A 27,974-nucleotide genomic window follows, 5' to 3' on the forward strand; every position below is an offset into this window, starting at 1 on the left:
CTCACGTCCAATTTGGCGTGGTCTACGTCCAATTTGTTACACGTTATTCGAGAACCGTTTGACCTATCAACTTGAATTCCATACATTTTTGTCAGCCTGGTCTGAAGATAATCTGATTCAATTTTCATGCAAATCGAAATGGCGGAAATATTTTCAAGACGGAAAATGACGCCATAGGGTGCAATCGATTCTTCTGATGGAATGAGAGGAAAAAATATTTTTATTCTGCACTTACGGTTCAAAAGTTATTAGCATAAACATATGTGAAACTTTGGGCAGTTGGTGGCGCTAGAGGGTTTGAGTTAGTGCCATTCACAACTTTCCCGCATACGGTTCTATGGGCTGCCATAGACTTAATGGTGGAAGAAGAAGAAGAAGAAGAAGAATAAAAAGAACACTAACGACTACAATAGGTGCCTACGCACTTTCAGTGCTTGGCCCCTAATAATAATAATAATAATAAAAATGTTCCTGCTGAAAATAATTTATACTAACATGACATCCCATGCTAGTTTAGCTGGTTAGTGGTTAGTTAGGTGTAGTAGGTTTGGTTCTTTTTGGGCAATGGAGTACTCAGGAGACAATGAAGCAGTGCAGGCAAGTCTTTTATTTTCTGCTTTCAGCATCTTGTATTTTTAATGCACTCAATTTATGTAGATTCTTCACAACACTCAATAAGATAACATAAGCTTTTTAATACACACAATACACACTGAGATCGTGCTCTCGGGTCGCTCTCTCTCTCCCCGAACTGATGCGTTGGTGCGGCTTTTAAGTTTCCCTCTGCCATCATTATAACAAAAGACAGGTGTTAGAGATAATTACAACCCAGGTGACGAGCCTTACCGCTCTCTCTCTCTCCCGCAGACAGACACATGACCACGCCCCATAACAACATATCCCTACCGTCCGACTCAGGCCAGGGCAACATCCAGCCTGCCAACTCCCCCCATTTCTGGAGAGAAAGTCAACCACAGCCATCTGCGGTCCTGGTCTGTGAATCACCTCAAATTTGAACAGCTGAAGTGCCAGGTACCAACGGGTGATCCATGCATTGGTATCCTTCATGCGGTGGAGCCACTGGAGTGGGATGTGATCTGAACAGAGGGTGAAGGCCCACCCCAGCAGGTAGTAGCGGAGAGTGAAGATGGCCCACTTAATCGCCAGACACTCTTTCTCCATGGTGCTGTACTTAGTCTCTCTCAGCGAGAGCTTATGACTAATGTACAGCACCGGTTGCTCCTCTCCCTCCACCTCCTGCGAGAGCACTGCTCCCAGCCCCTCTGTCAGATGCATCCATCTGCAAAATAAAGGGGAGAGAGAAATTAGGAGCATTTAAAATCAGCCCCCCACAAAGTGCAGATTTTATTTTTAGGAAAGCCTTTTGGCACGACTTTGTCCACTGGACTGGATTGGGGGCCCCCTTTCTAGTAAGATCAGTCAGCGGGCTGGTGACATCAGAGTAACTAGGCACAAACCTTCGGTAGTAGCCAGCCAGCCCCAAAAATCGTTTCCACCTCCTTTTTGGTCTTGGGCCTCAGGCAGGCCGCGATTGCTGTGGTTTTGTTAACCTGGGGATGCACCTGCCCATGGCCCAAGTGGAACCCCTGATACCGAACTTCCACCCACCCAATTGCGCACTTCTTCGGGTTGGCCGTGAGCCCCGCCCGTCGCAGCGATCTCAGGACAGCTCTCAGATGTTGCACGTGCCGTTGCCAGTCATTACTATAGATAATAATATCATCTAAATATGCAGCAGCATATGCTGTATGTGGTCTGAGAATTTTGTCCATGAGATGCTGAAACATGGCCGGGGCCCTGAACAACCCGAATGGAAGGGCCACAAATTGGTGTAAGCCAAACGGTGTGGAAAAAGCAATTTTTTCTCGGGAGATTAGAGTTAAAGGGATCTGCCAAATAACCCTTTGTTAAGTCCAGTGTCGAATAAAATTGAGCCGCGCCCAACCGATCGAGCAATTCATCAATCCAAGGCATTGGGTACATGCCAAATTTAGACACCGCGTTCACATTGCTATAGTCTACACACCATCCGGTTGCTCTTAGGCACCAGAACCACCGGGCTGGCCCAATCACTGTGCGACTCTTCTATTACAACCATATCAAGCATCGCCTCTAATTCTTCCTTAAAGACATTTTTTGTGTTCAGGAAGGCAATAGGGGCCTGTGATGATCTATGAGGTTCGTGTCAATGGGGAGAGGTGAGAATACAAGTTCTGTTTGCAACTTGGCCACGTCTATGAGCTGTGATGGTGAGAGGTGGTCTCCACAAGGGACCGGGGTGAATTTATTTGGTTTGAGAGTCACCTCCGGCCCGAGCTCCACCCTCTCGGAGACTACTGTCGCTAAGGCCACAGGGACCGCCTCCCTCCATGATTTTAGGAGGTTGAGATGGTAAATTGACGTGCCCCACCCCTATCTGTTTGCTTAACCTCATAATTGAGATCTCAGACTTGCCGTGTTACCTCAAAGGGCCCTTGCCACTTGGTGAGTAATTTAGAGCTTGAGGTGGGCAGTAATACAATCACGTTATCTCCCGGTGCAAATTCCCGTAGTCGAGTGCCCCTGTCATACAGCTGGCTTTGATGTTCCTGAGCTTGGAGCAAATTCTCCTGTGTTAATCGACCCAAAGTGTGGAGTTTTGCTCTAAGATCAAGAACGTACTGAATTTCATTTTTACTGTTTGAAGGTCCCTCCTCCCAAGCTTCCCGTATGACGTTGAGCACGCCGCACGGCCGATGCCCATATAGCAGCTTGAATGGGGAAAACCCTATGGAGGCTTACAGGACATCTCACACTGCAAATAACAGGGGATTGAGTCACTTATCTCAATTTCTAGCATCCTCATGCACAAACTTATGAATCATGTTTTTAAGGTTTTATTAAATCATTCCACCAACCCATCCATTTGTGGGTGGTAAACATTGGTGCGAATTGATTTAATACCTAACAATTCGTGCAGTTTGTGTTCTGTTTGTGACATAGTACAAAGGTAGTGCCTTGATCAGTGAGGATTTCTTTTGGAACCCCCACTCGGGAGATAATTCTGAAGAGTGCCTTTGCAACACTACGTGCTGAGATTTTGTGCAGGGGCACTGCTTCCGGATATCGCGTTGCATATTCCACCAGAACTAATACAAAGCGATGACCGCATGCGATCTGTTCTAATGGCCCAACGAGGTGCAAGCCAATTCTTTCAAAGGGGACCTCCATTAGCATTAGAGGGTGCAATGGCACTTTTGGGGTGGCCGGTGGATTCACCAACTGACATTAATGGCACGGCGCACACCACTTGCGAACGTCCCCGTGAATGCCCGGCCAAAAAAAATGGGCCATTATTCGGTTGAGTGCTTTTTCGTGACCTAGATGGCCAGCCATTGTATTATGGTGAGCCACCTGGAAGAGGGTTTCCCAACGGCTCTTCTGTAATAACAACTGGATTGTATTTTCTTTTGTTTGAGTGTCCTGTGTCACTCGATACAACCTATCTTTGATAATTGAAAAAATATGGGTATGTGAGTGCAACATCAGGCCGGAGCTATTGAACATCGATTACTCTCACTTGTTCAAACACGTGCTTGAGAGACTTGTCAAATGACTGCTCTAGAGGGAAATCCTCCTCAGGGAATCCCCTGAGGAAGGGAACTCTCTCCCCTGCATCAAGGAGCAGATGTAGACATCCCTGGCACTGCCTCTCCAGCCATAGCATCGCACTTCACACACCGAGACAACATTTTACAGGACCCATCCACACATATTTCCCTTAATAGATTATTAAAATCAGGCCAATTCATTCCCAAAATCAGTGGATGGGTGAGGCGGGAATTAACGGCAGCCTCTACCCTTTTTTCCTGTGAATAGTATCTCAAAGGTAACCACCGGCTACATGTGAATATCCCCTTGCACACACCTCACCCGTTTATCTGTGCCCAATGCCCCGTCTTGCACCAAGCATTGGTGAATGGAGGTTTGAGAACAGCCTGAATCCACCAACATGTGGTATGTATCCCCTTTTAGACTCACCGGTATACAATACGCCCCTACCCAATCGGGGCGGCGTGCAGAGCATCAGGGATCCGGACCAGTGTCGCCACCTCTATCGCGAAGCACTGATCCTGGAAGTGCCCGGCTACCCCGCAGCCCCAACCTCCCTACCTCACTTGTGGGGGTGGTTCTGTCAACCTGGGGAAGAGAGCGGAGAGAGACAGAAGTGGGGGACACAGATAAAGGGAAGGACCCCCAAGATTGGGGAAGGGGTTTGGGTTGGGTTCCTCCCCACCACTCCTGCAGGAGAGAGAGAGGCTAACCAGACTTCTTAACTAGATTAACCAGCTAGATTTCCTTGGTCAACATGCTACACTAGAAAGGGCTGGTTTTATCACTAACCAGACTTCTAAACTAGCTTAACCAGAGATTTCCTTGGTTAACCAGCTTTACTGTAAAGTGTTGGTTTCTGTACTAACTAGACTTCTTAACTAGCTTAACCAGCTAGATTTCCTTGGTAAACCAATTTCACCAGAAAGTGCTTGTTTCTGCTCTAACCAGACTTCTTAACAAGCCTAACCAGCTATTTTTCCTTTGGTTAACCAGCTTCACCAAAAAGTGCTTGTTTTGGCACTAACAAGAATTTTTAACTAGCTTAACCAGTTAGATATCCTTGGTTAACCAGCTTCACCAGAAAGTACTGGTTTCCTCACTAACCAGACTTATTAACCAACTAGACTTTCTTAGTCAACCAGCATCGGCTGCAAGTGCTGGATTTAACGCTAACCAGACTTTTTAACTAGCTTAACCAGCTTGATTTCCTTAGTCATCTAGCTTCACCAGAAAGTGCTGGTTTCGGCACTAACCTGACCTCTTAAATAGCTTACCCAGCTTTCCTTGGCCAAACAGCTTCACAAAAAAAGTGCTGGTTTTAGCACTAGTTAGACTTCCTAACCATGTAGATTTCTTTGGTCAACCAGCATCGGAAGAAAGGACTGGTTTCAGCACTAACCATATGTGAGAGAATGAGGTTACTGGGACAGGAAGGTTCAGGTCTCAGGTGAGCTTTTAATCACAAACTTAGGGATAACACAGTCACAACTGGCACAGTAACTTTTTCAGCTTCACAAACTCTTTAGCATCACAGCCTCTTAATCATCACAATGTCTTTATCACAACTCTGTAGCATCACAAACTCAGTAGCTTCACCATGAGACTCTCGTACCAGACTCTCTCTCTCTCTCTTCTGGCGGTGGCGTGGCTGTTTATATGCCGCTCTCCCCAAGCTCACTGGAATTAGAGACAGGTGTTAGACATAATTTAGCTCAGGTGTTAGCACCCTTACCGCTTTCTCTCTCTCCGGACGGGTGCTCGACCACGCCCCCGCTGCCACACCATACTTCCTAACTAGCTTTAGCAGCTAGATTTCCTTGGTCAACCAGATTCACCAGAAAGTGCTTGTTTCAACAATAATCAGACTTCTTAACTAGCTCAACCAGCTAGATTTCCTTGGTCAGCCAGTTTCACCAGAAAGTGCTGGTTTCAGCACTAACCAGACTTCTTAACTAGCTTAACCGGCTAGATATCCTTGGTCAAAAAGCTGTACCAGAAAGTGATGGTTTCAGCACTAACCAGGCTTTTTAACTAGCTTAACCAGCTAGATTTCTTTGGTCTACCAGCATCAACAGAAAGTGCTGATTTCAGCACTAACCAGACTTCTTAACTAGCTTAATCAGCTAGATTTCCTTGGTCAACCAGTTTCACCAGTAAGTGCTGGTTTCAGCACAAACCAGACTTCTTAACTAACTTAACCAACTAGATATCCTTGGCCAACCAGCTTCACTAGAAAGTGCTGATTTCAGCACTTACCGGACTTCTTATCCAAATACACTTTCTTGGTCAACCAGCTTCAGCAGAAATTGCTGGTTTCAGCAGTAACCAGATTTTTTTTATCTAGCTTAACCAGCAAGATTTATTTGGTCTACCAGCTTCACCAGAATGTGCTGATTTCATTGGTCAACCAGTTTCACCAGAAAGTGCTGGTTTTAGCACTAATCAGACTTCATAACTAGCTTAACCAGATAGATTTCCTTGGTCTGCCAGCTTCACCAGAAAGTCCTGTTTCAGCACTAACCAGACTTTTTAACTAGCTTAACCAGCTAGATTTCCTTGGTCAACCAGCCTCACCAAAAAGGGCTGGTTTCAGCACTAGACTTCTTAACCAGCTTAACCAGCTAGATTTCCTTGGTCAACCAGGTTCACCATAAAGACTGGCTGACCAAGGAAGTTTTGCACTTTAAGCTAGTTAAGAAGCTTGACTCCAGAATTCAATTTTTTTGACCAGCAATGCTGATATTTTCAACAGAGTGTACTGCATGTTTTAAGCATGAGTTAAGCATAGATGTCTTTCTTATATAGTACATGTTATGATTCTTCAAAAAAAAAAAAATTTTTTTAAATTAAAAAAAAACTGAAACTGATACTCCAGAACACCTGGTTTTTCAGGTCTTAAATGACATCAGGCTCAAAGCAGATGGAAAAGCTTTTTGGAATTTGATACAGGAGTACAAGACAGAGGCTGAGACTGTGGGGTAAAACTGGAGTGTGCAACTTTTGTTTTTGTCATACTGAAGTCACACTTACTCACGTGCCACCTAATCACCCCATTTTTTTTCTCTGTAGAATCTCATTGTCAAAGCAACTAGTCCCCCATTATGCCTCTCCATCTCACACAACATGCAATGAGCCCCTCCCTGGGCCTGTGGCAATCTGGTGTCTTGTTTAAAGAGCGCTGAATCCTCATGGGAGGGCTGGGCGAGGTATGTGCAACAGACAGTGGAGCCAGGCATGTCAATGTGTATTGTCTCTCTTCACAAATCACTGTAAGACAGCAGTGCCTGTCCTTCTGCTCCCACTCACCCAAACACTCACACACACTTACATTCAAACACCAGCACTCAACTCATGGATGGTCCACACAGTCACGGCAGGTCATTAAAATGAGGAACTCAATACTGGAATTTTCCAGTATGCACACAGGTGGTTGAACATTTAAAATGCTTGAAGTTGGGGTGTTGTAAAAAATTTGTCATACAAATTTCATTATGCTTTTGTTCAGAACAAATTATTATATATATATATTTTTTTGAATGCATTAATTTACAGGATATTAGTTCTTGGTGTGAATTTCATATGCTAGCTTATGTGGCCCCTAACATTTGGGATAAGACCTAACCTTTAGCTATGAGAACTCTAAAAATTAAGTAACCCTAAATAAAATGTGTTTTTAAATGGAGGTCAAAACAAAAGTTTGAGAGTTCGGGACGAAATGTTCTAATCTAATCTTGTTTAATCCTGTCAATCACAATCAGGGTCGGATGTAATCTAATTACAAAGTAATTAATTACTGTATTACGGTATTTACTTTTTAAGTTAAAAAGTAATGTAAAAGTAATTAGTAATGTGATTACTTTTGATGAACTAATCAGCAAAGAAATCTGATTACAATTACAGAGAAGTAGTAATTTATAGTTCATTACTTTTTTGATTAACCTTGTCAGTGAAACATTTTATTGCTCAGAGGTTGCTCTTTCATGGCTCAGAACAATTTATGTGAGTTCTTATTTTTGATTTAAGTATCAACTTCATCTCAGATGGCTCTACAATTCCTTAGGAGAAACAAAAACAGAGCTCATGTACAGACAGAGCTAAAAAACTTATTTGGACAGCATAGCCCAGAGTATCTTGGAAGACAGATGAGAAATGTTCAAGTTCATTTTTAAATATCTGACATTTGATTGTATAGTTTGGTATCTTGGCAAATCTGAGCACTGTTTGAGACTGTTGAGATTTCTTTTGAAAGTCCAGAGGAGACGCATGTGAGATACTGTTTCTATTTTATTTATTTTTTCTTCCCTTAGGAGTCAGCAAAAGTTTCCATTTGTTCTCTTTATTTAATCCCATTGGTGTATAGGAAAAACTATTCAGAATATTATAAGATGTTTGTTCGCTATAGGATCCACAAGCCCTCCTTCGTGGACAGCAAGCCAAATCTGTTTACCTTCATCTCACGCAAGGATTTTAGGAGCATGTGAACTTGTGAAATAATTATCATTTCTGAGTGGATTTGGCTTAGGTCATTTTTAGTTACAAAAGTGGCTAGGTAGTATTCGTCTTTTCTAGAGCAAACAAAATCTAAACACTGAACACCTGATTCTTGGAAAGTTGGAAATAAAGGGTCATTCTGTTAGACTGCTGTTTACTTCTTAATTCACGTTAATTTCTTCCCCATTTTGTTTGAGAAAGAAAGAACAGAGCATAGAACATTGTGAAAACGTCAGGAGTCCAATATAACTCTCACCCAGAGACATATCAGCCAAAGAGCCACAATCACATGACAATAACCCTATTAAAAGCGATGAAGTTCTCAAATGCACCAAGAGTGACTTCACTTTGACACCACAGAGCTGCTCAAACAGCTTTAGGCAATGAAAGCTAACTAGAGCTTAACTCACAGCAGATTGAGTTTGAATGAGGCACTCTTTTTTCCCTCATCCCCAGTAAAGCGAGGTCATGCTGGTTATAAAAGAGACAAGATGAGTCTCATGAGTAAAAGTGTGTGTTTGTGTATGAGACAAAGAAGGGTGGCAGATCGCAGGGCTGTTTAAGTGCCATGCTAAATTCATATGTTGCAGCTGTATTCAAACAAACAGTGGGAAAATGAAAGGAGGGTGAAAGAGAGACAGAGAAATGAGGAGGCCGAATGATGGTGAGGAGGCGTGGTTCTCCACCCCTCATTTTCTAGCTCATTTGCCAGGACAGTGGGCAACAGTGACCCCATTTACCCTGATCTTTTAACCCCAGTCAGACACCTGCTGATGGAGTGTGTGAATGTGTTTGTTTGTGTGATGATGGCACTGGTGGTGTCTTCTTGACATATGGGCCATGTCGTTCTGTGCCAAACATAAATTTAGTGGTTAAACAAAACATATGTCAAACGTTAGAAGATTTTCTGCTTCATTAATTTATCATTTTACTCAGAGCATTGCATCTTATTTAAAAAAAAATATTTAACTTCTCTACTACAAAAAGTACTAACAAACTTAGTTCTCATCTCCCAGTTATTACTTTCATTGCATCTTTTTTTCTTGTACCATTAAAGTGAATGGTGACTGAGATTCTGCCTAACATCTCCTTTTGTGTTCCACAAAAGAAAATAGGGAAGTAATACTGGTTTGGAACAACGTGAGGGTGAGTAAATGATGACAAAATGTTTGGGTGAACTATCCCTGTGCGAAGATTTAAATAAAATAGGTTTATCTAGGGTATAAAGAACAAATATAATGGGATAAGGAAAGAGAATAAAGAACACATTTTGCAAAGAACAAGTTTAACAGTTTTATTTTAGATGCTTTAGCAATATGAAACACACGAAAAAGCATCTTGGTTAAAAACAAACAACAAAATATATCATTTCAATTGTAGTTCATGCTCCATTGCATGCAAAATGGTGCTGCACAGCATCATCTAGCTGTCATTGAGTTTAACCTTTAGTTATCTTAATGGATGCAAAAAAGAGAAAGGGGAAGAAGCAGACAACATGAACAGGACAGAGACGTAACAGGAGGAATATACATTTAATACAATACATAACTAAATAACAACTAAAACGTGTACTGCAAGAGCTGTGAACACAACCACACAAGCAATGAGATACACAACCATGTTAAAGGAATTTTTTGGGTTCAACACAAGTTAAGCTCAATAAATAGCATTTGTGGCATTATGTTGATTACCACAACGTATAATTTTGAATTTCCTTTTCTATATAAAAAATAAAAATAAAAAGTTTACAGTGAGGCACTTACAATGGAAGTGAATGGGGTCAATTTTTGGAGGGTTTAAAATGCAGAAATGTGAAGCTTATAATTTCATAAAAGTACTTTAACTTTACACAGAGAAAAGAAGGTCAGTAAGCGATTGTATCTCACTAAAATCATGTTAACACACTAATTGTTTACGTCTTTTGGCTATACTTTTGTAAAAGTGAGTATTTTAACGTTTACGGATTGGCCCACATTCACTTCCATTGTAAGTGCCTCACTGAAAAGGAGGAACGAGTCGAAATTATTTTGGGGTAATCAACATTATGCCAAAAATGCTATTGAGCTTAACTTGTATTGAACCTGGAATATTCCTTTTAAGCACAACAGTATCAACAGAGGCACACACAAATCATTACAGGTTGTCAGAATTCCTTCTCTTTCTGAATGTTTGCAATGCCCTCAGTCATTCACACATCTCAGTTTGAACAGCATGTTGAAAATATTCTGCCCTTCTTAGGAAGATATCGCATTAAACAGCTAATCTCCATTTTATTAGGTTGCTGCAGCTGTTGATTTGAATCTCTGAATTACAATCACCAATATTTCATGAGCAAAAACGTTAATCATCAATCTTTTGGAATAGTCACGATTACATTTCAATTAAAATCCACTCTTTCCCTTCTGCCAATCAGTGGAATTAAGGGTATGTAGGACGTGGGCACTGTGGTGACTGCCCATTATATGGCTGACAGGCTGTAGCTCCCCTGGCTTCTGATTGGATGAGAAGGGCGTCAGTCTCTCTGGACTCCGAGTCTGGGCTTTCTTCTGAAGAGCTTAAGGGGACAAAGAGTCCAAGAACGTCCTGCACTTTCACAGGCAGCTCCTGCAACAAAGCAGTTATCAAGCATTATGTAGTACATATGACCATGGTTTTTTGTCATTATATCAACAGTCCTATCTCTTCTACAGAGCTCTGTCCCATCTCACCTTGCAATGAGCAAGCTGCAAATAAATGGCCTCAGCTCCACAGAGCACTGACTGCAGATCCAGCTTCATGGTGAGCTCATTAATGTGCTGTAAACAATAACACACGTTTGCACACATTTAAATGCATGATTGAAACTGGTTAACTTATTCATAATTATTTTGATTCAACTGTACTTTTTCCAAAGGCTTCTTGTTTCCATAGGCTACAACACTTTATAAGCACTTTATAAGTTATGTATAGAATACACACCTTAAGAATAGAGTTAAAGTCATGATTTGAGCCAATCAGCTCCTTTTTCTGTGACTCAAGAATGGAGCAGGCCATCAGTAAGTGAAAGTTTTCACAAGGCAAACGGGTCCACAGGACCTACAACAAGAACACATGAAGACTTTTTAGTTGAATATTACATGAGTCTATAACAATATTAAAGAACACCTATTATGGTTTTTCAAATATTACCTTTCATGTAGTGTGTTATATAGCTGTTTGTGAATGTAAAAAAAGTCTGCAAAGTTTCCAAAATCAAAGTACACGACAAATGGAGTTATTGACTCCCAAAAGAAAGAACCGATTCTGAACACCTGAAACGAGTCGTTAGTAATTCCAGACTTACTTCCTGTACTAACCTATGTAATATGGTAACAAAAAACCCGCCTCTGGTCTTCAATGGCTGCTCGCGAACAGCTTTGACCCTCAAACACAACACTAAGCGGTAGACCAATCACAACAGACTGGGACATCTGACCAATCAGAGCAGAGTAGGCTCTCTGAAAGGAGAAGTTTAGAATGAATCCTTTAGAATGGATCATTGAACGAGTCGTTTTTGACACTGGGAAAAAAAAAGGTAATGCTGCAATTTAAATTATGCGCAAATTAAAGTGTTTTTTGACCTTGGATGCATGTAAATCTATTGTATGAGAACTTTAAAACAAAATTAGGCATGTTTAAAAACCATAACAGGTGCTCTTTAAGAACCCAAATAGTTCTTGTCTTTTGCTAAATTTAATGTGATAACTCCATCTTATTTGATTGTTTGTGACACTTTCGTGAAATTAAACTGCAACAAACAAAAAAAAAAAAGCGCTGTATGTTGACATTTACCCATTTAACTTATCTTACCTCCCACAGACTCAAGATGTCTTCAAAAGAGAACTCTCTCTTAAACCAAATCAGTAACCATCGAAAACAGAAGCAAAGTGAACCACTATCCTGAGAGTCTGTGACAAAGAGGAGAATTCAATAATATTGAACAGGTCATGCCACCAAACAAGAAGAAATGTACATCATAATAAAACTGTACACAACTTGAAAATGGTTGTTCATATTTTTATTACTACTCACATTGAGTTCTTAGTTTTTCTTTAATCTTTTACACCACAAGCATATACCACTTTATAAATATATTATGTATTTTTAATAGTTTTTTTTATGTAGAAAATTATATTTTAAATAAATTATTACAACCTGTTTGTTCTAATATATTTTTTGATTTAAATGTTTACTTGGAAGCTTGTTTAAAAAATACCTGCTCATTAATAATTTCATTGTCAACAAACACTGCTGTTGCCATGTTGCACATTAGACAAATAAAACCCTGACTTTGAGAAAGCAGATGTTGATACAGAGAGAGAGAGAGAGAGAGCATGTGTTTACCCAGGTAGTCACATAGCTCAGGATCGAGTGCTCTTAGTAGGAGACTGAGCTGAAGGAGCTGCTGTTTCATGGCCTCTTGAGACTCCTCAAAGTTTTGGTGCTAAAGACAGAAAAAGATTTAATATCCATAGCTAATGTCTCCATTAAATAATTCAACCTATGAAAACAAAGAATGTCTACTGACCACTAGATCCATAAAGCCCGTCAAACACCAGAAGGACTCCACCTCATTCTGGGTGACAAAGAGGAGTGGAGACAGGAGATCACTCATTCCTTGAACATATCCTGAAAAGATGAAGTGAAAATGTTAAAACAGCATCCTCTGTTGGATAGAAGTAGAATTACCATGACGTATGGAGAACACAATTACCTAGATCAAAGTTATACATGCAGTATGTCATCAGCACATCATGGAGCAGGGCAAGTCCTGGGTTCTCGTTCCCAGAGAAGAAGGAATTATGCCTGTCTGTTCGATTAACATCTCGTTCTATCCAAAAAGAAAACAATAGCAAATCAGATGTAGTGAATGACCCATTAAGGCCTCTGTATACTTCCCATGAAATCAAAGAACAAATGGGGGTGACAAAATCTGGCCGAAAAGGAGGTCTTTTTTGACCTCATTTTGGTGATTCGTAACAGCTCGCCAGGGCAAACTTTTAAGAAAACCTCTTACTGGCTGCTAAACACCTTCTTACTGCCATTGGCCCATGTCATCGGTAGCTTGAGGCCGAAAGCTAATTCCCGTTCAGCCAGTCAAGATCAGTCAATATAAACACACTGCCATGTAGAGTTGTTAGTGAGCTGGTGCAAACTTACCTACATCTGTATGATCGTTCGCTTAAGAGACATTTTCCAAAACCATGTTATGCGATTTTTTTGTTTAATTAATTTACGAAAGGAATCTAATCTAATCTCAAGTGACCATTGATGCCTATAGCACACACAACTGGTAAACGCTTTCTCGATCAATCAGCGCAAATCAGACTGGCTGGTTTGATGGAACTTCTGTGAGTAGGTGCACACAGGATGGTTGATCAGTCTGCCCTGAAGCAGAGTTGTGTTCACAAAGATCTGTGTTGATAGAATGAGCGCTTTTGAGGACAAAATAATCACAGAATTTCCACAAGTTTGCCAAGTTAGTGACACCAAATCTTTTAAAGAGTTTTGTTTTCTGCTTTGTTTACTTAGTTATGTCTGTGAAATTCTCTACAGTTCTCTACAGAGGTTTTCTGTGCTGTATTTAGACAACAAATTGTCTACTATATTCCTGTGTTTTCTGTGCAATCGCTCGCAGAGACTCGCACACCATTCTAAAAATTATTTTCACCCCATATCAGTCTTTTATTATGGTATGATACATCTCCGATAATCCTGCCCCTAAACTCCCTGTAATGACAAAACTGAGTGTGATTGCTCACGTCAGTTAGATGCCGTTTCTTTGGCAATTGAAGGCCCCAGACCTATGCCGCAGTCATAGGTCTGGCTACGCAAGACTACTCATGCTATCTGCAGCAAAACCATTTACATATCTGCCCATAGCCTTACTATGCCTATCAACATTCTTTTGTCTGTATTCTACACATTAACACTCTTTTATACACCCATCTTTGCAGTAGTATCAGTGTCATCATAAATTACAATAACAGAATGTAATCAGTGCATACTTTGTCCGCACAATGATAGCACATTAGCCCCATGAATGCAGAATGTAAACAAGACAAATTATGCATTATCTACTGCATCTATAACTTTAAATCATCATCAAGTGGTTAAAAAAAAAGCTTCTTTTACTGATCTAGTGTGAATTCTACACATAGAATGAGGCATAAAGTCATTGATAACACATTTTAATGTCACATTAGTGAATGTTTTACATGTAGTCTTTGGGCCAAAACATACATACATACGAATAAATCAAATCCAGTTTAATGACACAGATGTTTGAAGGTAAACTCTTTTGACCCCTTGAGTATGGAGGTTAATTACCGCCACAGTAACACAAGAACACACGTTAAGCATGTTCAACCAGACCGCATATTGGGAATGCGGTGGCAAAATGCTCACATCTGCGTTCGCTGTACTTGCGTACAGTATGTTTTGGCCTTTTAGCATAGACTGATTTTCATGCGAAGGGAGCGGGTCACTTTTGCCGGGAAAATCCAAAGGATGTGACGTTTATGCGCGCTCCCGAGAGACTTTCCTCAGACAGTAATAGCTTCTCTTCCGCTATTCAACAGCGACAACAAACTGCAACACTAGGTAACGTTATCTTAGAGATGGAATCCAGCAAACGTCCTGCTCCCAGCACAACACCGACTCCTACACAAACTCCCAGTAAGCCAAAAAAAAAAAAACAACAACATTTATCTACTGAATGCCGTCTGGCTAAGCGGGAACGTGATCGTGGTCGAGTGAAAATCGGCAGGGCATTTGATTCCTGGAGGGATCTTCGTTCGGTTTTGAGGATCAAAACCGACCCTGAATTGGCGTTCTTCTTATTGGACAGGTAAGCTTACATAACTGCAAAGCATGTGAAATATAGTGCCATAAGGACTGATCTGTGTAATTTTAGCTAAACTACAATAATACATGAAATGAATGCTAGACAATGCTCAAGATAATGCAAAAAGACCCATTCATTAGTGTAACGTAACTTGGTTATACAGAAAATATATACATTCTATTACTATAAAACAATAGCGCATCGATATATCAAAATGACAGTTGTGATGGAATCATATCAATACTGAATTGTGTCAACATATTTATTATGTACAGTCTATTTTATAAACAGTTACTGTCATCATCCACCAAATTTAGCTAACAGCTATTGATAAAGCTGGCTAGCTAGCTAACGCCGACATAGGCTATCGTATAAATGCAGTCAATGTATCATGCAAAGAAAAGTGATTACTTCAAACTACAGTCTCGCATAGTCAGACCTATATCCACACTTTGTTTTAGCAGTGCTCTTTGTTTAGTCTCCAGCACTGGAGAGTCAAATATAATATAAAGTCTCAGAAAGTTTGTAGAAAAACAATCATAACTGTGTAATTATAATTATGCTACCTCATCTGTCAGCATGATGCCAGTGAATCACATTGTCTCTTTGTACGTTACGTCATTGTTTTGGTCGATGCTCGCGTCTCTATGGAGTGTGTGCACGAGAGCGAGCATGAGCAACAGGTAGCTGGCTGCAGTTCACTTAACGGCCACAGGTGTCATTAATAACGGGTTTCGGAATCTTACATACTGCACCTTTAAATGTACCTCTAAACACCTCTTCCAATAGCGTGGTTGCTGTCTTAATGTTCGCTAAAAGTAGTTGCTCTGCTGTTTTAAAATTATTTTTACTTCTGATGAAGAACTTTTCCGTAAGTGTGCTGGGGCCTTTAGACTTAACTGATATCAATTTTCTGATGAAACAGTGCTAGTGGCCAAGACCTCTCTTAGAACCAGCCCGCATTTGCACTGACTTCAGAGCTGAAAGACGACAAAACAGACTGTTACTATGCAACCTGCCCACAAACAAAAATGCAGCTCTATTGTCTTTTTACTCTTTCCTAAAGTCTAAACTCCTAGTTTTGAAAATATATTTGTTTGGTTGTACAACTGAAATACATTCACCATTTATTTTCTTATGTAATTGTGCACATTTTTTTTGGAGAGTTTTCTATTTTGTTATGTATCTCCGTGGATGACCATATTGCAAGAACAACGTTGGTTTCCTCCGCAGAGCAGTGCTGGACAGTTTTGTTGTCAGTCATTTTCCTATATATAGTTAACACTAGCTAGCTAACTAGCTATTTTGAGTTGTTGATTAGAAAACTTTACATTGTGATGACATTATCCCATCCCCCAGCCCATGATATTAATCCTTCCTGGTTTGAAACCAGCATGTTTAATAGGCTAGTATGGAGCCTATATTTCCATCCACATTTTCTTCAGTTGAAATGTGTGGAACAGGCTGAGTGGAAACTGGACGCAGGCCCCAGCACCAGCACTGCCACTGTGTAGGTGGAGAAGGGATATGAAAGACAGCTGAACTGACCTATGAGGCTTCGGTATCCTCTGAAGAGAGAGTTCCTCAATTCCTGCTCTTCAGTAACTGATTTCCACTGAACTTTCATCCTGAAATACTCATCTCTGAAGCAGAAAAGATACACAGGAGAAAACATTAAACAAAAGAAGAAAACATTCATCTAAAAGTCTCATAAAAGCTAGGCTCCTGTCTGACAGAATAATATCCTTTTTTTTTTTTTTTTTTTTTTATGTTTTTAGTAGACCATAGTGGGAAAATACACATCTCATAAGCATGTTCTATGTAGATAGCTAAAATGACATGTAATGTGCTGTGGAGAGCTGTAAAAAGCTGAAGAGAATGCCAAAATAACACAGGAAACCACAGAAAGAGCAAATAGATCAAGACGCTATAGATAAGTCTCTAAAGATGGGTAAAGGGAATGAATGCAGTAAACATTTTTATTTTTAGTTTGTGACAAAACCAGAGGATGTTAAGTTCACGTTTTGACTCTAAGGATTTCCTCTCTCTCCACGGTTGTGCTCTTCCATGGGTAGAACCCCAGCAAGAACTTCCACACCTCTTTCCGCAAAGATGGAACAATGCCCTAGAATGGCAGAAAGGATTCTTTAGTGAAAATTACATCACTGGTTTATGGCGTCTTGACATATGAGAAGCATTAGGGGCAGATCAAATCTCAGTTCCAAGTTGCAAAACAGAAACAAGGATTATAGAAGTATATGCATTGAAAACATGGACATACCCCTCTAAACACGAGCTCTTTGACTCGCTGTGGATCTGTGACACGTCCCTCTGAATCCAAAAACTGATCCCAATTATCCAAAGGTTTTCCTCTTTTGACCTCTGGTCTAGGGCCGAGCTCCGCCCCCTGGTGGAATATAAAATGCTTTCCATTTTCTCATGTTTATGCTCTTAATTTAGCATATACAGGTGCATCTCAATAAATTAGAATGTCGTGGAAAAGTTCATTTATTTCAGTAATTCAACTCAAATTGTGAAACTCGTGTATTAAATAAATTCAATGCACACAGACTGAAGTAGTTTAAGTCTTTGGTTCTTTTAATTGTGATGCTTTTGGCTCACATTTAACAAAAACCCACCAATTCACTATCTCAAAAAATTAGAATATGGTGACATGCCAATCAGCTAATCAAATCAAAACACCTGCAAAGGTTTCCTGAGCCTTCAAAATGGTCTCTCAGTTTGGTTCACTAGGCTACACAATCATGGGGAAGACTGCTGATCTGACAGTTGTCCAGAAGACAATCATTGACACCCTTCACAAGGAGGGTAAGCCACAAACATTCATTGCCAAAGAAGCTGGCTGTTCACAGAGAGCTGTATCCAAGCACGTTAACAGAAAGTTGAGTGGAAGGAAAAAGTGTGGAAGAAAAAGATGCACAACCAACCGAGAGAACCGCAGCCTTATGAGGATTGTCAAGCAAAATCGATTCAAGAATTTGGGTGAACTTCACAAGGAATGGACTGAGGCTGGGGTCAAGGCATCAAGAGCCACCACACACAGATGTGTCAAGGAATTTGGCTACAGTTGTCGTATTCCTCTTGTTAAGCCACTCCTGAACCACAGACAACGTCAGAGGCATCTTACCTGGTCTAAGGAGAAGAAGAACTGGACTGTTGCCCAGTGGTCCAAAGTCCTCTTTTCAGATGAGAGCAAGTTTTGTATTTCATTTGGAAACCAAGGTCCTAGAGTCTGGAGGAAGGGTGGAGAAGCTCATAGCCCAAGTTGCTTGAAGTCCAGTGTTAAATTTCCACAGTCTGTGATGATTTGGGGTGCAATGTCATCTGCTGGTGTTGGTCCATTGTGTTTTTTGAAAACCAAAGTCACTGCACCCGTTTACCAAGTAATTTTGGAGCACTTCATGCTTCCTTCTGCTGACCAGCTTTTTAAAGATGCTGATTTCATTTTCCAGCAGGATTTGGCACCTGCCCACACTGCCAAAAGCACCAAAAGTTGGTTAAATGACCATGGTGTTGGTGTGCTTGACTGGCCAGCAAACTCACCAGACCTGAACCCCATAGAGAATCTATGGGGTATTGTCAAGAGGAAAATGAGAAACAAGAGACCAAAAAATGCAGATGAGATGAAGGCCACTGTCAAAGAAACCTGGGCTTCCATACCACCTCAGCAGTGCCACAAACTGATCACCTCCATGCCACGCTGAATTGAGGCAGTAATTAAAGCAAAAGGAGCCCCTACCAAGTATTGAGTACATATACAGTAAATGAACATACTTTCCAGAAGGCCAACAATTCACTAAAAATGTTTTTTTTATTGGTCTTATGATGTATTCTAATTTTTTGAGATAGTGAATTGGTGGGTTTTTGTTAAATGTGAGCCAAAATCATCACAATTAAAAGAACCAAAGACTTAAACTACTTCAGTCTGTGTGCATTGAATTTATTTAATACACGAGTTTCACAATTTGAGTTGAATTACTGAAATAAATGAACTTTTCCACGACATTCTAATTTATTGAGATGCACCTGTATATATATACACATACACACACAATACTAAAAGACAACATGAAACAGATAACCGGAACACTCAGTGACTTACGCAGGTAATGAGCTCAAAGCCTGGCTCCTCGTCAGCTAGGTGTGGCGAGTGAGCGTCCTGAGGCGAGCGGTTACTGAGGGGTGACTCAGGAGGTCTAAGGGCTCCCCGGAAGAAGTTAGTCACTTTGGAGAACCCCCCAAACGTGGTTTCGTAAGGGTCCTGAATGAACCTCTGTAGAAACGACCAGTAAGATGGTGTTTATAGGCTCAAGTTTACGACCTTACAAAACCATTCCTTAGACTTACAGAGACAAGGTCTGAACTGGCATCATCAAAGAGGTGAAGCTCATCAAACGATTGAGATAGTGCCCCAGAATCATGTGGGTAGGCCAGGAATAGCCTACCATCCAGGGGAGATCTTAGACAGAGCAGAACATCGTCACAAAAGTGCCACATGCAAAAGTGGCAGTAATATGAAAGAGAGAAATTTGTATTTGACTCACGGGGCAAGTCTGATGTACCGCTGCATGGCTTTCAGCAGCTCTCTGGTGCCCCCTCGATGGAAGTGCAGTGGAGGGAGAGGATCGCCCCCTCTGGTGGTCAGTACTAGGAAGTTCCTACCCAAAGAGAAGCGAGCCCTCCGTAGGGAGTACAGCTCTGACAGGGACAGAGAGAAGGAGCCCCATTGACCTGCCAACAGATGGGAGACATAAACTTCAAGGGATTGTTCTAGTGGTCGACCGATATAGGTTATTTTAATGGCAGATGCTGAATTCAAGAAAGCATGGTGGCTGATATAATCGCACAATTTAATACAGTAAATGTCATAAACATAAAATTGCTAACAAAATGATTTCACTTTTATTTAGTACTATATTTACTCAATTTCATACAAAACTTTAACTTTGTAAAGAAATCTTAAAAAAATAATATTGGTGTTTTAAATGGAAGATAGCAGTTTCTTCAGATGAATGTTTTCAGTTGATTTGTTTGTTGTATGTAAAGCTTTTTGTTGTCAAGTGATTTTAATAAGGAAAATTTAGAACATTTACCAAACAACTTGGGCAAATTAGCTTTAGAAAAGGTGACTGTTCCAGTTGCGGCCGGCATGCTGCATGAGTCTGTGTTTATAGCTTGCTAGCCTGCTTATTCTTGCTTATTCACATTCATCGTTTTATAATTTGCCATTTTACCACATGCTTTGGGTTTTTCCGCTTTTCTGCTGTTTCAACTGCGTGTAGTTTACCGCGCGCACCCGTTTCTCTCTTTTTTCTTTTCTTTTTTTCAGCTTGTCTACATCTCGCATCTTGACTGCATGCATTCGTTTTCTCCACTGTGTTTTACACGGATTGTTGCATCAATCTCAAACATCTGCTGATTAGGAACCACATCGACCTCAAACCCTCGCCGCTCAAGAACAACCATAACAACAACAACAACAACAACTAATTGTGGTAAGTCATGGCATCCGCTCATGTTATTTCTTCCTGCATTGCATGCCACATGTTTACTATAGCTTCATTTGTCAGCAGTGAGGGATTAACATGTTATAAATGTAAGGAATTAGTCAGGCTGATGGAGAAGATTAATGAGTTAGGGACATGCATCCGAACGCTAGTAGAGGTCAGAGAGAAAGAGAAGCCGGTAGATACTGTTTCGGATGCGGGTAGCACAGCGAGCAACACACACACTTTGGTTCTGTCTCTAGAGCCCCCACAGCAAGGCGTTTGCTTCTCGGCGGCATACTCGCTCAGCAAAGTGACACCACTCTCCCGTTCCTGTTAGGGTTTTCCAGTCGATTCTCCCCACTCAGTGATGCACTCACTGAGAATCATGTTGAAAGAGCCTTAAAAATAGGTGATTCTATTGTAAGGAACGTGGAAATAGAGACTCCAGCCACTATTGTTACTCAACTTCAGCACTGTAATATGCTCTGGCCCCCTCCCTGCTCGTCATGGTGACGAGGTTTATAGTAGATTAGTGTCACTGAACGGCTGGATGTCTGAGTGGTGTCTGGAGAATAGCATCGGATTTATAGATAATTGGAAGAGTTTTTGGGGTAGACCTGACCTGCTAAAGAGAGACAGACTCTTTAGTAATTTGGCTCATAGTCTTAATTTTTTTTTTTTTACCATATGATGGCGCCGCGGATGGCCGCCTCGGTGTGAGCGCTCCTATTCTTTTGTTGTTTTTGTTTGTTTGTCCTGTGTTTAGTAATCTTTTTCCAGTCAGTTTTACCAGGGACGAACTGCTGAACATTCGGCAGCATATACCAGACAATCTTTTCCCGGTTTTTGAATATTCGGACGCTTTGCTGGACATTTGAGTTGGAGGCGCAGCTTTGCTGTTCAAGAGACGCAGGCGAGGGAGAGGAGCAGGCACGCTGATCAAGCTCTGTCGACGCGGCTTTCGAAAAGCTGCCGAGCATTCATCTAGCGAATCTCTGCTCTCTTCCTAACAAAACGGACGAACTACATCTCCTCATCTGTACAAACAAGGACTTCTCAAACTCTGTTGCCTTGTGCTTCACAGAAACCTGGCTGAGTTAAGCTATTCTGAACAGCACGTTACATCTGCCGGGCTTTCAGCTATTCAGAGCGGATTGCATCATGGATTTAACGGGGGAAACAAGAGGCGGTGGAACATGCTTTTACATAAAAGAAAGTTGGTGTACAGACGTAACAACGTTAAAGAAGATGTGCTGTCCTAATTTGGAAGCACTCTTTATTAACTGTAAGCCTTTCTACTCGCCGCGGGAGTTTTCTTCGTTTATTCTGGTGTGTATATCGCACCAAACACATGCGTGAGCACCGCGCTGCAAAAGCTGGCTGATCAAATCACAGACACGGAACAACAATATCCGGACTCAGTTATTATTATTCTTGGGGATTTTAACAAAGCAAACCTCACACGTGAACTGCCCAAATACAAACACCACATCACATGCCCCACCAGAGACAGGAACATACTGGATCATTGTTACACAACAATAAAGGATGCATATCACTCTGTCCCTAGAGCAGCTTTGGGACTATCTGATCACTGTCTGGTTCATCTTCTTCCAATTTACAGACAGAAACTAAAATCAGCTAAGCCTGTATTAAAGACTGTAAAGAGATAGACCAATGAAGCAGAGCTGGAACTACAAGCCTGCTTTGACTACACTGATTGGAGTGTTTTTGAAGCTGCAGCCACCGACCTGGATGAGCTTACAGATACTGTGACATCATATATCAGTTTCTGTGAGGATATGTGCATTCCTACTAGGACTTATACTACGCTCCATTTGTCTCGGAAGTCGGAGCTCAGGACTTGGATCGACGTCATATCCGTTAAAAAAAAACAAGAAATCCGAGTTGGATGCGTTCCTTTGAAAAAAATGGACGCCTCCAGGAAAGTAATTGTTGCACTAGCTCTTTTGGAGTACAGAGAGCTACAAAATAAGTATGCCCTTCAGAAGATGACAGAAAGTGGAGAAGGTATGTTAATGTTTCCGTGTATTTGATTGTATCAAAACATGTTAACCACGTTTAAATCGAACCAGCGGTGTAAACAAAAGGCAATGCCCTATGGAATTACAAACGTATATTTGCCATATAAATTTGCCTAACGGGGTCTATGTGTAAATGGTTTTATGGTTTGTAACGTTAGGCAGTGTTGTTGTAGTAACATTGACCATTGTTCTTGTAGCAGCAGCGACCTAGCCAATTTTAGCTGTACCAGTTTATAAACAACACATTACACGGTAATTCACGCATAACAGGATCGTAGCAACATGCCTATAGGCAATGGTAATACAGTATTGTGTATACGACTTACTAAATTGGACACAAAAAAGACAAAAGTGCTAAAAAAAAAAAACGTAAAAACCACAGTCGATGCTCTTCACAGCCATCTTGCTTTCTGAACTCGAGGTCCTCTGAGTTCGTCCGACTTTCCGAGTAGGAATTCCATAGGAATTTGTCAGTTCCAGTCTCGGAACTCGGAAAATAACTCGGAGCTTCGACTTCTGAGACAAATGGAATGCACGATTATTTAACGTTCAACAACGACAAATCATGGTTTACAGCAGAACTCAGGCAGCTTCGTCAGGCCAAAGAGGATGCTTACAGGGGTGGGGATAAAGTCTTGTACAATCAGGCCAGGAACACACTGAATAAGGAAATCAGAGTGGCTAAAAGAAGATACTCTGAGAAGCTTAAAAACAAGTTTTCAGCTAACGACCCTGCATCAGTGTGGAGTGGCATGATACAACTTACGAATTACAGGACTCCTACCCCCTACAACCCTGTGGTGGACCAACAACTGGCTGACGACCTGAATGTGTTCTACTGTAGATTTGATAGGCCCAATCTAACTCCCCACACCTGCTCTGAACTTCACACAAACACCAACACCTCCTGCAACCCCCCTCCTCCCCCCCTCCTGCTACTCAACCTGCACTTAAGATCTGTGAAGAGGAGGTGTGCCATGTCTTTCGGAAACAAAAGACTAGGAAAGCTTCAGGCCCAGATGGTGTTTCACCCGCATGTCTTAGTTCCTGTGCTAACCAGCTGGCCCCCATCTTCACACATATCTTCAATAGATCACTGGAGCAGTGTGAAGTCCCATGCTGCTTCAAACGCTCAATCATCATTCCTGTCCCAAAGAAACTCAAAATCACAGGACTTAATGACTACAGACCTGTCGCTCTGACGTCTGTGGTCATGAAATCATTTGAGAGACTGGTGTTGGCCCACCTGAAGGACATCACTGGACCCTTTCTAGATCCCCTTCAATTTGCTTATCGAGCAAACAGGTCTGTGGAGGATGCAGTCAACATGGGACTGCATCATATCCTGCAACATCTGGACATACCAGGGACATATGCAAGGATCCTTTTTGTGGACTTCAGTTCGGCTTTCAACACCATCATCCCAGCTATATTCCAGACTAAACTACACCAGCACACTGTTCCCACGTCTATCTGTCAGTGGATTACCAGCTTTCTGACGGACAGGCATCAGCTTGTGAGACAGGGGAAATTCACTTCCAGCGCCTGTACAAACAGCACTGGTGCCCCCCAGGGATGTGTGTTCTCCCCACTGTGTGTGCTCTCTCTACTCTTCTCCCTCTACACAAATGACTGCACTGCCAAGGATCCCTCTGTCAAGCTCCTGAAGTTTGCAGACGACACCACTGTCATTGGCCTCATCCGAGATGAAGATGAGTCTGCATACAGAAGGGAGGTTAAACAGCTGGCTACCTGGTGCAGTCAAAACAACCTGGAGCTGAACACGCTCAAAAAGGTGGAGATGATTGTGGACTATAGGAGGAACACCCCAACACTGTCCCCCCTCACCATTCTAAACAGCACTGTGGCAGCAGTGGAGTCATTCAGGTTCCTGAGCACTACCACTGTTCGGGATGCAGACAGACTCACTCAGTTTAAGTCTAGACTAAAGACTCATCTATTTAGCCAGGCATACACCTAATTTATCCATCAACTCACAATTAGACTGCTTTAGTTAGATCTGCCGGAACCAGAAACATCTATCACGATCTATAACTCTGCATAAAATTGAATGGCATCTACACTAATATTATTCTATTTGTTTCCATGTCTCAAAATTCATGTACCGAGGTTACCAGAGCCGGCCAGATCTAGCTCCATTCCTGCTTGGTGTCAGACTCCACTTGCTGAGTAATGACGACAAACTACAGCCGGTGCTAGCCAGACATCACTTCAGTCTTTCGACTTCAGAGGATTAAATGATGCCAACTCCAACTGCAAGACATCGGATACTTCATATGCCACTGCCTGAACCTTGGACTTAGGATAGACCCCACTGAACCTCACCGAAATGACCTGCTGGTTGAACTGCGATGCATCACCTTTGTCTATTGATGGAATACACTCTTGAAATGGAATACATGGACTATCATTGAATTTCCAACAAAAGCCTTCATCAGCCAACTAACAAAGGACAATGCATCTATGTGAACTTCTGCAGTTAATCCAGGATGGACTTCAAAGACATTAGTTATTAATCTTACAGTTCATAAAAATCTTCTTTTTTTTTTTTTTTTTTTTAAACACTGGACCTTAATGTTTACTTAATTTACAAATTTGAAACCATGACTTGCACTGCACACAAATAACTAATATTGCCATTATATTCATGTTGTTTAGCCAGAGGGAACTGGCCCCCACAGTGAGCCTGGTTTCTCCCAAGGTTATTTTTCTCCATTAACCAACATCTTATGGAGTTTTGTGTTCCTTGCCTCAGTTGCATTCAGCTTGCTCACAGGGGTTCTAAATACAATTATTATTTAATTTTTATACACAATTTACAATAATATTTAATCAAACTACACAATGATCACTCTAAGACTTTATAGATATTACAGTTTCATTTTTTTATTATTGCATGATTTCCAGTAAAGCTGCTTTGAAACGATGTGTGCTGTGAAAAGCGCTATACAAATAAAAATGACCTGACTTGACTTTAGCTGAAAGGTGAGTAGTTTGCATCCTTGAATATTGTAGTAACACGATGGTATGTAACAACAAATCAAACTGTGACTGGTCATTTACATGTCTCAGACGGCTCCTTCACATGCCAGCAGGTGATTCTCTGAGTCCTTGCGGCTTGAGAAATTAATCGGCCAAATGAGAACATTTATTGGCTGATGACGATAATTTAAAAGTTCCAAATATCGGTTGATTTATCGGCCATTGCGATATATCGGCTGACCACTAGATTGTTCACCCCCCAAAATTGCAATTCTATCAACATTTACTCACCCTCCTGTCATTCCAAACCCCTCTGACTTTCATGCATGAACACAAAAGTGATATTTAGCAGAATGTCAAAGCTGCTCTTTTCCATTCAATAAAAGTGGACGGGGGCCCGGGACAGCCATGGTCACCATTCACTTTCATAGAATGGAAAAGAGCATCTTGGACATTCTAATAAATAACTCCAACATGAGGGTAAGTAACATTTTAAAACATTTTCATTTTGGATAAACTATCCATTTAAATACAATGTTGATAAAAGATTGTAGCACAGCACCGGTTTCTCTGACTGGTGGACACTCTTCCCGTCTCTCCTTCTTGACTGTGCTGATGACAGCCCAGTCTGGCTCATAGCCTGGGTCAAACTTTGTCTCCTCTTCCCCTCCATCCCCATCCTTTCAGGGAACACACAGTTCAGGGAATTGGGAGAGATTTAGGTGGCATATGTTAAGCATTTTTAATGTCAAGTTCAGTATTGATCTTAAAAGCATTTTGCTGTCTTCCCAAAAGAGCATGTGTCAAGTGAAACTTTGATCTCTGAAGAGCGATTAGAGTGTCCCATGGTGACAATCTACTCAAGTCTTTCTCTTACCAACCTTTCTGGTGTAAAAGACAGCTGGAGCGTTTCTCACATCCTCCTCAAAGGGACTCCATTCTAGTGCTGGCTCTCCGTCCTACACATGTTCAAATGTCATAAACAGATATCAATCAAGTCTCTGTCAAAAATAAAAAATCCTTATTACAGAAGTATTTTAAATAGACTACATACAGATCTTACCCGCTCAACTATCCGAATAAAGCCAGGGATGGTTGTGTCCTGATTGCTTCTCTTGGCATTGGTATGGAGATAAACCCCCTCCTTCTCAAAGATCAGCTGATAAATGACATAAAATATCAGACTTTCAGAGTAAAATTTGAAACATCAAGCCTTTGTATAAGGATTATGATGAACGGTTTGATCATATCAAAAGCACTGAAACAGATACAATCAATTTCTTTTTCACAATAATACAACAATAAGGCATTATTAAATACTAAGATTATTATAACTGGTAAATGTCCTATGCTCCAATGGTTGACAATTCAGTATCTTACATAGGATTTATTTCTTAAGTCAGATCTGAAACATCTCCTGTTGTAATTTGCTTAATATTTTATTACATATATCAGCTATTTACGATGACATTCATGTCATAACGAAGGGAGAAAGCGGCAGTGGAGATCTATCTGATGTGTCGAGAAATACATCTAATAGCTTTCTTTAATATCGAGTAACTTGTGACCAAAGCTTCTAGTTAACTGGTTTAACCAGTAACGTCATGGCATGCCATTCCATTCCGCTGAGCTGAACGTCTTACCCAATACATGACAGTGTTATTGTAAATGTGAGTCCATCTTAAAGACATGATGACAATGCCTAAACCATCAGGCTTGAACGAAACCATGTCACAGCCTGCGTACTCGCTAACTAGCTACAGCTGTGGAAAACTGTTAGCCCTATGCAGGGAAAGTAAAGAGTTTAAAAGATTATATATGTTATACAGAGGTTCGGTTGATGTCATGTCAGATATTACATCGACGACATACCTCAATAATACTGCTAACTATCAGTACTCACCTTGTGACTCCCTGACTTCGTCTCCATTCCGTTGCTCACGTAGTTTGACCAAAACAATCGCACTTCCGTTTTTTTCTGGAGGGCTCCGCCTACTTTCGCAGCAGCCAATCAGATACTCAGTAGTTATTTGGTTGTCTTTTTTTATTGATATTGGCCACTAGCATATTTAGCATGTTCAAAGTTCAATACAAATAGAACACACGTTGTACTTGGATCTTTTGGTTATTGGGAGGGTTACCTCTCCCCATCCCCCCGGAATCTACGCCCCTGCATTGTGCTCATTTTTAAATAATACAAGTTCAAAGGTTCATGGTTGAACTTAAATTCTACATTTCAGGTAATCGTTTACTAATTTTCTTATGTGTTAGAGTACTCGACTACAAAACTACTCGAAATGCCCATCCACAACCTCCATAAACACTATATGTCCTACGCCTGCTTATAAACTTCAAAAAAGAGCATAAATCCCTCCAGCAAGCACCAGGACAAGCAAATCCTTGGAGTAATGGCAGCATTTGTTGTGTGCTACAAAAAGTTGAAAA

The 27,974-nt window shown here is 41.1% G+C and overlaps 1 protein-coding gene across 1 annotated transcript; it reads right to left on the reverse strand.

The window, feature by feature from the left end:
• Positions 1 to 9,386: 9,386 nt before the first annotated feature.
• Positions 9,387 to 27,961, reverse strand: tbc1d17 (TBC1 domain family, member 17). Its single transcript, XM_051716058.1, has 17 exons — positions 27,433 to 27,961; positions 26,593 to 26,688; positions 26,411 to 26,488; positions 26,092 to 26,209; positions 19,537 to 19,723; positions 19,340 to 19,451; positions 19,095 to 19,265; positions 17,253 to 17,378; positions 16,993 to 17,096; positions 16,520 to 16,614; positions 12,839 to 12,955; positions 12,653 to 12,753; positions 12,469 to 12,568; positions 11,935 to 12,032; positions 11,065 to 11,181; positions 10,815 to 10,901; positions 9,387 to 10,710 (listed from the first exon to the last, which is right to left on the reverse strand). The coding sequence occupies exons 1-17, from the start codon at positions 27,457 to 27,459 to the stop codon at positions 10,525 to 10,527; spliced, it is 1,920 nt and encodes a 639-aa protein (XP_051572018.1). The 5' UTR covers positions 27,460 to 27,961; the 3' UTR covers positions 9,387 to 10,524.
• Positions 27,962 to 27,974: the final 13 nt, after the last annotated feature.

Source organism: Myxocyprinus asiaticus, chromosome 14 (genome assembly GCF_019703515.2).
Source record: "Myxocyprinus asiaticus isolate MX2 ecotype Aquarium Trade chromosome 14, UBuf_Myxa_2, whole genome shotgun sequence".
Lineage (NCBI taxonomy): Eukaryota > Metazoa > Chordata > Actinopteri > Cypriniformes > Catostomidae > Myxocyprinus > Myxocyprinus asiaticus.